Source organism: Cricetulus griseus, chromosome 2 (genome assembly GCF_003668045.3).
Source record: "Cricetulus griseus strain 17A/GY chromosome 2, alternate assembly CriGri-PICRH-1.0, whole genome shotgun sequence".
Classification (NCBI taxonomy): domain Eukaryota; kingdom Metazoa; phylum Chordata; class Mammalia; order Rodentia; family Cricetidae; genus Cricetulus; species Cricetulus griseus.
In genome coordinates, this window is record NC_048595.1 from 271,898,525 (window position 1) to 271,911,044 (window position 12,520).

Here is a 12,520-nt window from a genome sequence, read left to right on the forward strand (position 1 = left end):
CATCTCAGCATGTTGTAGAGAGATATCCTCTGATTTTTATTTATTTTTTGGGGGGGGGGGATGTCTGGTCGAGGGCATGCTTACAAATAGAAAGGGTCAAATTTCTGAAATGTTCTGGAAACACAACCCTTAACATTTTCTGTGAAAGGATGCATTGTACAAAATGTACCTGGCAGCAACTGAACTCGAGTTGAATATAGTTTTCCTCTCAGACTCTGACTAAACACTTGTTCTTAGGAGCCACAGACAACAAGCCCATAGTCGTTTCTTCATGATGAGCTTTCTGATATTTGAAAGCCACATGGGCTTTTATGCAGTCATTCATTTTCTCTACTTGTTCCTGTATGATGTGATCGTTCATCTTCAGTGTCAACTTGACTAGATTTAGAATCTCCCATAAGATCAAAATACACCTCTGAGCATACACATGAGGTACCACAGTGTATGTAATTAACAAGGATTAATAAACCCCAAATGTGGGCTAGCATAGCTGGCCTTCTGCTCTCTGTTTCTTGGTCCTCTTTGATGTGAACAGTCTCTGCCACACACTCCTACTGCCCTAATCTGAGCTGTTCCATCCCTGCTGTGACAACTAAAACTGGAAGCCCAAATAAGCCATTCCTTTTTTCAATTGTTTTTGTGAGTACTTTGGGGGAAAGCAGTTCATCTATCCTACAGACTCCACACTTTGCTCCACTCTGTCTTTCCTCCTCTAGGTCGTATCTGTTTATTCTACAATAATATTGCTGTAGCTAGAAGAAGTGAATGTGGATGTCGCCTGACCAAAGCAGACAGCACTGGTGCAATTCCTCAGGGCAGGGCATTTCCATTGCAGCCAAGATTGTCATTAGGGTTGGCAACCCCATCCCGTTCTTGCCTCTCAGTGCGCTTGCAGCTACCTCAGGCTCTTGTGCTTTGTTTACACTGTCTTTGTATAGATTTATTTTATCATATATATATATATGTGTGTGTGTGTGTGTGTGTGTGTGTGTGTACACACACACACACACACACACACACACACACAGAGTTGTGATGTGTGAGTGATGGTGTGTGTGTACTTGAGTGCCTATGTTGTGGTCAGAGGACTCCTTTTAAGAGTCTGTTCTCTCCTTGGGCCTTGTTGAAATAAGATCTCTTTTCTTATTTCTATCACTTCCCGTACTCCAAAATGGCTGGCCTGTAAGCCCTGTCTCTGTCTTCCATCTTGACAAAGTGCCGGGAGTACAGACATATTTACTACTGCATCCAGCTTTTTTTACATGAGTTCTTGAGATCAAACTTGGGTCCTCAGCCTTGTATTTCAAGCTCTTTCATCTTCTGAGCCATCTAGCCATTTAGAATTGTTTTTTTGAGCCTGGTTAGTGGTAGTTCTTCCTCCTCGTCTTCCTTCCCCTCCCCTCTCTTTCCCTCCTCTTCTTCCTTTCCTCCCTCCTCCTCTTCTTTGAGATGGGTTTTCACTGTGGTGGCCACACTAGCCTCAAATTCATGCTGCTCTAACATCAGCCTCACAAGTATCTGAGAGTACACATGTGCCCCTGTTGTTTTTTAATGCAAAGTTTGAAAAGCATGATTCTCCAATTCTGTATGTAAGCCTAAGGATTTAGCTTGTGTTGAGGGAATTTGGATCAGACTATTAGTTAAAGTTTACCTTGAATCAGGGGGTGTAGCTAGCGACTAGCTGACCGGAATTGGCCTTAGAGAAGCCAGCAATTTGGATAGAGAAGAGTCACAGGAAGGAAAGGGTGGGGACTTGAGTTTGATGGTGCCTTTTGGTTTGGGGATGACTGAAAAGACACGTCTCTTGCTGGGTCTCTGGCCAAAAAGCAAGGTCAGCTGGTTGCTTCTCAGCTTCTCTGATCTAGCAGGCTTTCACCCTCACATCTTCTGAGTCTTTGTTGGTAAATAGAATGATAGAGACTTAGTTTAAACCTACATATCTCGAAGCTGCAGCAGAGCCAGAGCTTCAGGACCAGGAGGACCTCCAGACTGAAGCCTGGGTGGACAGTGGAGTATTGACTGTGGGGTGTGGGGCCATAGATAATAATTAAAGTATCAGTAGATTCATGTACAGCCACTAAGCCAACAGAAAAACATCAGATTGTGTTTGTATTAAAATCATTTGGCCCATTTTTCTAAACTATTGGAGCATTTTAGAATCATGATTCAAACACTTAGTATTTTAAATCCTGAGCTGTCGACATCTGTACTGTTGATAAACTTTTACCACATCTTTATCTGAACATTGATAAAACTATCAACCAAGATAGCCTGACGGGGGAGACTATGGAAGTTAATAGGACTCAATAAAAGTCTGTGACTCCTCATGAATCTGACCCAGGGAAAAGAGCAGACTATAGTTTTTGTCTGCTCCCTTACTGAAGAGTCTTGCTTTCTCACTCACCCCTGAATGAATTAATAGTCTCACCCAAGAAATAACTGTTTTGACTTTCTAAATTTTTCCAGCACACCCTTACTCTATTCTTACAGTCCTCTATTTTTAGTTACTTTGTTTTTGAGACAAGGTCTCACTACATAGACTTGACTGGCCTGGAGCTTGCTATGTTGATCAAGCTGGCTCAAACTTGTAGAGATCTGTTTGTTTCAGACTCCTAGATGCTCCATTCATTTTTTTTTTTTTTTTGCAACACAGAACCCAATATTAATACCACACAGTGTTTGTATCAAACATCTGGTGCTGTCAAAGTAACTCCTGAATCTTAGAATTTGGGGGTGGTGGTGGTGCAGAAATCAATGTCTATCTCTATTGTTTCCCACTTTATTTATTGATACTTGATTACTCACTGAAGTAATGATGACCAGCAGGTCCCAGGGATCTTCCTATTTCTTGCTTACTCAAGAACTGGAGTTTCAGGCATGCATTGCCGTGCCTGGATTTTTTTTTTTTCAATGTGGGTGCTGGAGATTCAAACTCAGTTCCTCATGCTTGCATGGCAAGCATACTATCAACTGAGTCATTTCCCCAGTACAAAACTTAAGAATCTTAAAACAATGATAACTTCCGTGAGGCAGTTCAATCAGTACTCCTCTCGGAATTGCCTGTACTCACTCATGTGAATGTATTTGGAGGGTTTCATTTGAGTGTTTGGCTCACTTAGGACAAGTAAAATGGCTGAGTTTCTCCCTCTGTAAACCTTCATCTTTCAGGTGAACATTCAGACCAATAAAATTCAACAGAAGCAAGAAAGCCTCATATGTGCAAAATCTATATACTAGGCTTCTTACACCATTGTTCAATTGGTTAAAATGGGTTACATGTCCACATTGAGAGTCAGTGGCAAAGAGAACAAAATTCAAAAGTGAATACTAGAGAATGAGATTCATATGGCAACATCAACAATAACAAAAGTAAGTGCAAGATTTAGGGTGCCATACCTTGTAATCTATAGAGAAAATCTCTATTGTTACAAAATTTTACTCAGTATAATATATAGGAGACTTTTATGAAAGAAGTGAGTATTTGACACATGTAAAAACTGAAATTATAGATTTGCAGCCTAAATAGGAATTTTTACAGATCTCCTAACCAAAGAATATTTTCTGTTAGTTTATTGTTCCCTGCATCCTTTAACTGGGAGGACCTCCAATGTCAAACTCTCATTAGCCTTGGAGATCTTGAATCCATCTGAGATGCTACCATCTTCAGGGTAGTTCAGGCAGAAGACAAGCAAATATGTCCCTGGCACTCCTGTCCTTGGCTCCAGGCCTTCTACTTTCCTGCCCTAACCAGGTCTGGAGAAATGACAACTTCCTGAGAACAAGAACACCCTTCATTAGAAACACTATACTTTTCACAGAGCAGTCTTTAACATTGCACAGCATACTGAAGACTCTCAGCCTAAAGCATTTGTATTTAGTTACTTCAGTTATGCCCAGAGCTGTCTGGGGGCAAATGATTAGATTCTTAACTTCAATACCTTTCAAAACAGAAGTTATCAACTCTAAATATGAATTCCTTCTCCTATGACTGATTTAGTCTGGCAGTGTGAACATTGACAGACTACCTCTCTTTCCAGTTACGAAGATGAAGAAACACCCAATCACCTATGATGTATTTGTGTGTGTGTGTGTGTGTGTGTGTGTGTGTGTGTGTGTGTGTGTGTACGTACATGCGTGGGTAGCTGAAAGAGGCTGGAGGGAGGCAAGAGAGGGGAGAGAAGTGAGGTAATTGTATTTCAATTAAAAATATTTTAAAATGAGTGGGGAGGGAAGGGAGCCAAGGGATGAAAAAAAAGAAAAAAATTTAAAACAAAGATGTAAGAAAAAAATAAAATGAAAGAAAATTAAGAAGAAAAGGAGGCAACTGAAGACCTTAGGCCAGAGAATGAGAAATAATCCTTTCCCTATCTTCTTTCAATTTGGCTGAACTCTGACGTAGTTGCATTCAGAGAATTCCTCTTGGTTAAAATAACGAAGCCCCTATGTTCATGCCAGATAATAAACCTGAATACCAACAGAATTGCAGTATTATATTTAAGTCACCTGTGTGGCAGACAGCACTATTACTTACTCATGTATAAGGTTTTCTTGGAAGAAATGAGATTTTAGGCTTCATAGCAGCTTCTGCCTTACACAATGCTAAGTAATTTCCTTCATACTTTTTACTGACATAAAAGATCTTCGACTTTGAGGAAAAATTCATGAACTTTAGTGCTTTTTTTTTAAGATCTATACCCATGTAATTATTTGCTATACGAGTCATTGAGAAGACTAGTCATATGAAAGACATCATAAATAACCAGATATTAGTTTTATGCATGTAGAATATTTATAGCACCCTAGAAGAGTCTGAACCTCATATTCTCTGTAAAAGTAGAATATGTTATGAAATTATTAAATGTAAGGGCAGATGTTCAGGGCTTAAATTTCTCTGAGAAAATAAAATTGACAATAGAAAAAGTAATGTAAATTGAATAAGATGTATGTGAGACAGTCATTGAAAATCACATAGACTTTACAAAGGGAAAATGAATTCTGGTGTTGAATGAAAAATTACCAAGTACCCCTTGTAAGAACAAAACACCTGGATGACCCTAACCCCGCCCCCTAACAAGCGGGTACTCACTCACCCGCCATGCCTTTCGACCTTTGCCCTACTGCGCATATGCAATCTTCCCTTTAAAAGGTCCTGCCCCACACCCCTCTTCCCCCTTTTCTCTCGGCTTCCCTAGGGTTGGCTGACTGCCCATCCCCCCTTTCCCCCCTCTCTGATAAATAAACTCCACGTGGGTTGATTATTCGTTGTTCCTTTCCTTATTAGCAGCTGTAGCTTAAACAAAAGAACAACATTTGGCGCCCTGGACGTGGGAAGGCTCTGCCCTTGGTACCCCCCTCCACGTCCCGCTGGCGGGCACGTGTTGGGCCGAGGACATCCTTATCACGCGAATAAACAACCCACATTCCAGATCACCGGTTTGCTGGATTCTGCATACAACACCGGACCCAATTCGGTAAGGCTACCCCTTTCAGTCAGCGTAAACGTCTCCCTGAACCCGAGGGACTGACCGTTGATCGTCCGGCACCCCTCTGGTGTTCTTGGAGGCGGGGGAGCACCCGGCCACGACCTTCACGGTTACGGTCGACCCCCTTCGCCGACAATCTCTCTTGGCTTACTTCCTAAGGGTGGTCCCATCAGTAGCTACTTGCTCCCTTGGCGGTTAGTCGCTGCGCTGCGGGACTGTGGGATTTTCTGTTTTCTTTTTCTTCTTCGGGACAGCTGAGTCCCTGTTCAGACCCAGGGTCTATCGGGCTAAGGCCCCTCGGTACCCCCCCGGGCTGACGAGCATCCGGAGAGGGGCTTTTACCGGTTTTTAACTTTTTCACCCATGGGGAATAAGCCAACTAAGGAAATAAGCCCATCCACACCGCTGGGATGTCTTTTAGAAAACTTAAAACCCTTCAACCTAATGCCGTTAATTAAGGCATCTAGACTCACATATCTCAGTACTAAAAAATGGCCTAGGTATTCCTTAGAAAACCAGTCTCACTGGCCCCCAAACGGGACATTAGACCCCGAGGTTTTACGGGACTTATCTAACTTCTGTCAGCAAACCGGAAAATGGAAGGAGTTACCTTATGTACAGGCTTTTTTCTATCTATCTGCTAAACACTCTCTCTCTCCCTCCTCATCCCCAATTCTTCTGGCTATGGAATCTAAGCCTGAATTAAATCTTATAGACTTGGATCCAGCTGATGAACCTCCACCGGTTCGCCTTCACCCTTCAGCTGCGCCTTCTAAAGCTTCTACTAAGATCCTTGAACCTTCCCTCTCTTCTGTTTCAACCGTCCCCGCTCCGGCTTCCTCTGACTCAGCTACTTCTAAACAACCACTCTTGGCTCCTACCTTCACCCCACCTATTACCCGTTCTAGGACCGGATCCAGGGCTACTAAAGCTGATCCGGCCACCATCCTCCCCTTGCGTGAGGTAGCTGGTGTGGACGGCGTGGTTAGAGTTCACGTTCCCTTCCCACTATCAGAGCTCTCTCAGATTCAGCACAGATTAGGATCTTATACTTCTAACCCCACTGCCTTTATAAAGGAATTTCAGTATATTGCACAGTCTTATAGCCTTACTTTTCATGATGTCTTCATGATTTTAAGTAATAACTTACTACATGAGGAGCGCGAGCGAGTTTGGAATTATGCGAGGGCATGTGCAGATGAGATACATCAGACTCAGCCAACTCACCCTACTGGGAATGATGCTGTTCCGGAGAAGGAACCCCACTGGGATTATAACACCCCGGGTGGTATCCTGGCTAGAGACCAATTCGTAACCTGTTTAATGTCTGGTCTCCGTAAGGCTGCCCTAAAGCCCATAAATTATGATAAACTCCTAGATATAGTTCAGGACAAATCAGAGAATCCTTCCCAATTCCTACAGCGTCTTAAACAGGCCTTTTTGCAGTATACTAACTTAGACCCTGAGACGCTAGAGGGAAGACAACTTCTCATGACATACTTTTTTGCTCAGAGCTGCCCCGACATTAGGGCTAAACTTAAAAATTTGGAGAAAGGACCCCTAACTCCACAGGATGAGGCCCTAAGAGTGGCGTTTAAGGTGTACCATGGGAGAGATGGCCAGACCCTTAAGAACAGATACCAGATGCTAGCTGAAGCTGTCCGACCGGCCTCAGCATCCGCCCGGGATCCCTTGCCCTCCGGGGCCAGAGTACCACAGCGTCCATGCTTCAAATGTGGTCAAAAAGGGCACTGGGCCCGGGGTTGCCCGAACCCCCGCGCACCACGAAAGCCATGTCCTAGATGCCAGGAAGTAGGCCATTGGTCAGTGGACTGTCCCCGTGTCCCAGGTGACAAGAGGACATCAAACACAGGCGGCCTTCCAGTCGATCTCTTAGCTCTGGCTATAGATGAGGACTATGAATGACGGGACCCTGGCTCCCTTGACCCGACCACCATCATCTCTGAAAGGGAGCCCCGGGTGGACATTAAAGTATCAGGGAGGTCTATCTCTTTCCTTTTGGACACCGGTGCCACATACTCAGTCCTAAAGGAGTTTTGGGGACCTACCTCCCCTTCTCGTCTTCCTATTGTCGGGGTAGGAGGACAGCCTTACTTACCTCAGCAGACTCCACCGCTTAGCTGTATTTTTAGGGGGATTCCCCTTACTCATTCGTTTTTGGTTATACCGACTTGTCCGGTACCTTTACTAGGGAGGGACCTCCTAGCTAAAGTGGGAGCGTCTATTTCCTTTGCTCCCCACATTCGCCTAACTCCAGACTCGCCTGCTGCTCCCCTCCTCCTCCTTCTAGCTACTCAACCTACGGGGTCCAATACGTCATTTCCTTTACCAGCCTCTCAGGTAGACCCCAAGGTCTGGGACACCCAGAACCCTTCTGTGGCTAGACACCATCCCCCCATTGTCATTCAGTTACAGGATCCCTCTAAGTACGTTGCTCAAGTTCAGTACCCACTCCCACTCCAAAGCCTTAAGGGACTTAAACCTATTATCTCTGACCTCCTAAGGAAAAAGCTGCTTCGTCCTACCTCCTCCCCCTTTAACACCCCTATACTGGCAGTAAAAAAACCTAATGGGACTTTTCGTCTGGTTCAGGACCTCCGGCTAATTAACTCTGCGGTCGTGCCCCTCCATCCTGTGGTTCCTAACCCTTATACACTCCTCTCTACTATCCCCCCGGGGACATCTCACTTCTCAGTTTTAGACCTTAAGGATGCCTTTTTCTCTATACCCCTCCACACCCGGTCTCAAAATATCTTTGCTTTCACCTGGACTGATCCAGATACTCATGTCTCCACTCAGCTCACCTGGACTGTCCTACCTCAGGGTTTCCGGGACAGCCCACACCTTTTTGGTCAGGCCCTGGCTTCTGACCTGCTCTCTCTGTCTTTCCCTAAATCCAAGTTCATACAGTATGTAGATGATATTTTACTTTGTAGCCCCTCCTTGGAAGTTAGCCGGACTGACACTTCCACCCTCCTAAATTTCCTGTCTAGCAGGGGTTACAGAGTCTCACCTTCTAAGGTTCAATTGTCTACCACTCAGGTTACCTATTTGGGACTAACCATTACCCCAACCCACAAAGCTATTACTGTAGACAGAAAAAACTTAATCGGGTCTCTTGCAGTTCCTTCTACTAAAGAGGAGATTTTATCATTTCTGGGAATAGCTGGCTTCTTACGTACCTGGATCCCCTCTTACTCCCTCCTTGCCCGCCCCCTTTATGAGGCAGCTCTCGGACCTCCCCATGAACCCCTCCTTAACCCTGTTACTAAGCCCTTTCAGAGACTTAAACAGGCTCTCCTAAAAGCCCCTGCTCTTCACCTACCAGATTTAACTCGTCCTTTCTCCCTCTATGTAACAGAAAAAGAAGGATTTGCCCTTGGAGTTCTAGGTCACCAGCTAGGACCTTCCTTTGCACCTGTAGCTTATCTGTCAAAGAAGCTAGACCTAACCACCCAAGGATGGGCATCCTGCATACGTGCTTTAGCAGCTGCTGAGCTTCTCATCCGTGAGTCAAAGAAACTAACCTTTGGGTCACCCATCACTGTCTTCTCTCATCACAACCTGTCCCTTCTCCTAACCTACAGAGGCTTACAAACTCTACCTCCTTCCCGAGTTCTTTCCCTCCAGGTGGCATTAATAGAAGATGCCACACTTACTTTCCAATCTTGCCCACCCCTTAATATCTCAAATCTTCTACCTCAACCTAATGCTAACTATTCTCCAACTCATTCCTGCATTGAAACCTTAGAGGAACTATTGCCCCACCCTTCACACATACAGGAGGGCACACTACCTCAGGCCACCTATACCTGGTACACAGATGGCAGCTCCTTTTTACATGAGGGGACCCGTAAAGCGGGCTATGGCATAGTGTCAGACACCAGGGTGGTAGAAGCACGGGCACTTCCTGCCCACACTACTAACCAACAGGCTGAATTAATAGCCCTCACCCGTGCCTTTCAATTGGCACAGGGACATTCTCTAAATGTTTACACAGACTCTAAATATGCTTTTCATATCCTCCTGTCCCACGCAGCTATTTGGAAGGAACGTGGGCTACTTACTACAAGAGGAGGATCCATAACTAACTCAGATTATATTATGGCTATGCTAAGGGCCTCTCACCTCCCCAAAGCTATAGGAATTATTCACTGTCGGTCACACCAGACTGACAGCTCCGTTATCTCTAGGGGCAATAATCGGGCTGATAGAGCAGCTAGGGCTGCAGCCCTCCGAGGCCCAGATCTACCTCACCCACCACAGGGAGTTCATACACTACAACCCACATCCTCACAGCCACCTCCTAACATGAGACAAATTCTGTCCTACTTACACCAGCTTTTCCACCCTAACAGTAAGGCTCTTTCTCTGTTTGTCAAGGCTCACCTCAAACCTACTTCTGAGGACTTAAATTTCTTAAAAACTATCACTGCCTCCTGTAAAACCTGTCAGATGTCAAACCCTAATTCCAAGTATCGTAACTCCCCTTTTCCCACCCACCAGGCTAGGGGCTCTCTCCCAGGGACTGACTGGCAACTTGACTTCACCCACATGCCCACAGTCAGGCGAGTTAAATACCTCCTGGTACTAGTGGATACTTTCTCAGGATGGGTAGAAGCGTTTCCTACTACTAACAAGAAAGCTCAGACTGTCTCTAACATCCTTCTCAGGGAAATTATCCCCCGGTTTGGGATTCCAGCCTCTCTTCAGTCAGACAATGGTCCTGAGTTTACCTCTCAGATCTCTCAAACCCTGTCTAAAGCTCTCAATATTCCTTGGCATTTTCATATTCCATACCACCCCCAGTCCTCAGGGAAGGTGGAGAGAACTAACCGTTCTTTAAAGACTGTTCTGGTTAAAATGTCACAGGAACTTCACCTTGACTGGGTAAAGCTTCTGCCTCTGGCCCTTTTCAGGCTTAGGGCTCTCCCTAAACAACCACTTTTCATCTCACCCTTTGAACTCATGTACGGGCGGCCGGCTCTAACACCTGGCCTCTCACCTAAACCCTCGCCTCTCCCTGATCGCTTGCTCACACCTTTACTTCATCACCTCCGTTCCCTCCTTTGGGAATTTGCTGACCACTCTCTACCTCGGCCATGTGCCACCCCCTGTACCTCTCCAATTAACATAGGGGATCAAGTACTTCTTTCTCCCCCAGACCAGAGCCCCTCCCCCCTGTCTCCTAAGTGGAAGGGCCCTTTCAAAGTAATTCTTGTCACTCCAACAGCAGCTAAGCTTGAGGGCCTTCCCCACTGGATTCACTTATCCCACCTCAAGCCCTTTACTTCTCCACCTGAGACTCGCCCTTCATACACAGTTTCTACAACAGGACCCTGTTCCCTTAGGTTTCAGAGGACACTGAAATCATCCACTTTACCTCCTATTTCAGAAGAATAAGGCTCAAGTTTTACAAGGCTGTTTTAAACTTTCCTGCTTCTAATTACACTCTGCTCATTAATTTCCAAAGTATCTCACAATAATTTACTTAGCTGTTGTTACAGGAATGCCAGCCTAAAAACCATGGATCTAAAGATACAAGGATCACCAAGTGTTTGTGCCTTCTGGTTAAAGGTAACCAGAAAGATTTCATACCACCTAGATATGATTTAATATGTCTAATCTTTGTTTTCCCAAACTTTAAGGACTCTTATAAGTTCCAGGGAGCCGAATCAGATCCAAACAGGTCAGATTCACTCCAGGTAATATCCAACCCTTCCCCAGTCCCAATTTCCCTTCCCTCATCTTGGGACTCCTCGGGAACCCCTCCCTCATCTTACAATCTTCCCGTCAAATGACAGGACCTAAGAAAAAATTTTTTTCTAAACTTAACCTTGTCCTCTATTCTACAAACATCTTGCCAGGACTAAAAGGCACCAGAGTGGCCCGGACTACAATGAAACAACAATCAACTCCAGGACGTGGCAGCACCCCCAACCCCCCAAAGACGATCAACGCCCCAGGCCAGCAGGAAGCAGCCTTAAGACATCTTCGCCCCTACTTCCCTAACCTGCCACGCCCAATTCTCTAACTTTTATAATAAACAACAGCCGGGATTGTAAGAACAAAACACCTGGATGACCCTAACCCCGCCCCCTAACAAGCGGGTACTCACTCACCCGCCATGCCTTTCGACCTTTGCCCTACTGCGCATATGCAATCTTCCCTTTAAAAGGTCCTGCCCCACACCCCTCTTCCCCCTTTTCTCTCGGCTTCCCTAGGGTTGGCTGACTGCCCATCCCCCCTTTCCCCCCTCTCTGATAAATAAACTCCACGTGGGTTGATTATTCGTTGTTCCTTTCCTTATTAGCAGCTGTAGCTTAAACAAAAGAACAACACCCCTGGAAATAGGAAAAAGCCTAAATAAATAGAAATATAATAGATAATTTATGCAGTAGAGTCACCAGACAGGGCTTTAAAGTGACAGTGACTGACAGATTAAAGAAATTAGATTTTAAAAATCTGAAACATATAAAAATAGGCCTTTGGAAATCATCACTGAAAATACAAATCAAAATTAAGGTTTCATCAAATGGTTTTAATAACAGAATAGATAGTAGCTATGCTTGTTGAACTGCTGACCGGACAGTAGGATGGAAAACACAAGTGAACAAGAAATGTATGATAAGTGATGCAAAGTTCTTGCATATGTGGTAACTAGGGCCCCAAAAAGAAGTGAAGGAGAGAAGGGAGGTGAATAGTAGTTGAAAAAGTACTGGCCAAAAGTTTCTAGAAGTGATATAAACCATTAAGCCAAATATTCACTGTTTCTGTAAAACCATAACCGGAGCAAAAAACCACTAATTATTATCAAACATTGTAGGGTCTTAGCCCAACCACGGAAAACTGAGCTGGGTCCGAGGAAGGATAAGTGTGCTGCTCCCCCATTCCCCAGCCTCCCAGGATCCAGGAGACAATCAGATGCATCAGGGAGTCTAGTCAAGCAGGAACTGGTTTATTGTCCACAGCAAGCATCTTTTAAAGCAAAAAAAAAAAAAAAAAAAAAAAAAAAA

The 12,520-nt window shown here is 44.7% G+C and overlaps 1 protein-coding gene across 1 annotated transcript; it reads left to right on the forward strand.

The window, feature by feature from the left end:
- The first annotated feature begins 5,421 nt into the window (after nucleotides 1-5,421).
- LOC113834242 (protein NYNRIN-like) lies at nucleotides 5,422-11,022 on the forward strand. The gene is made up of 2 exons (XM_027401967.1): nucleotides 5,422-5,471; nucleotides 8,866-11,022. Exon 2 carries the CDS (start codon nucleotides 9,609-9,611, stop codon nucleotides 10,905-10,907), a length of 1,299 nt encoding a protein of 432 aa, XP_027257768.1. The 5' UTR covers nucleotides 5,422-5,471; nucleotides 8,866-9,608; the 3' UTR covers nucleotides 10,908-11,022.
- Nucleotides 11,023-12,520: the final 1,498 nt, after the last annotated feature.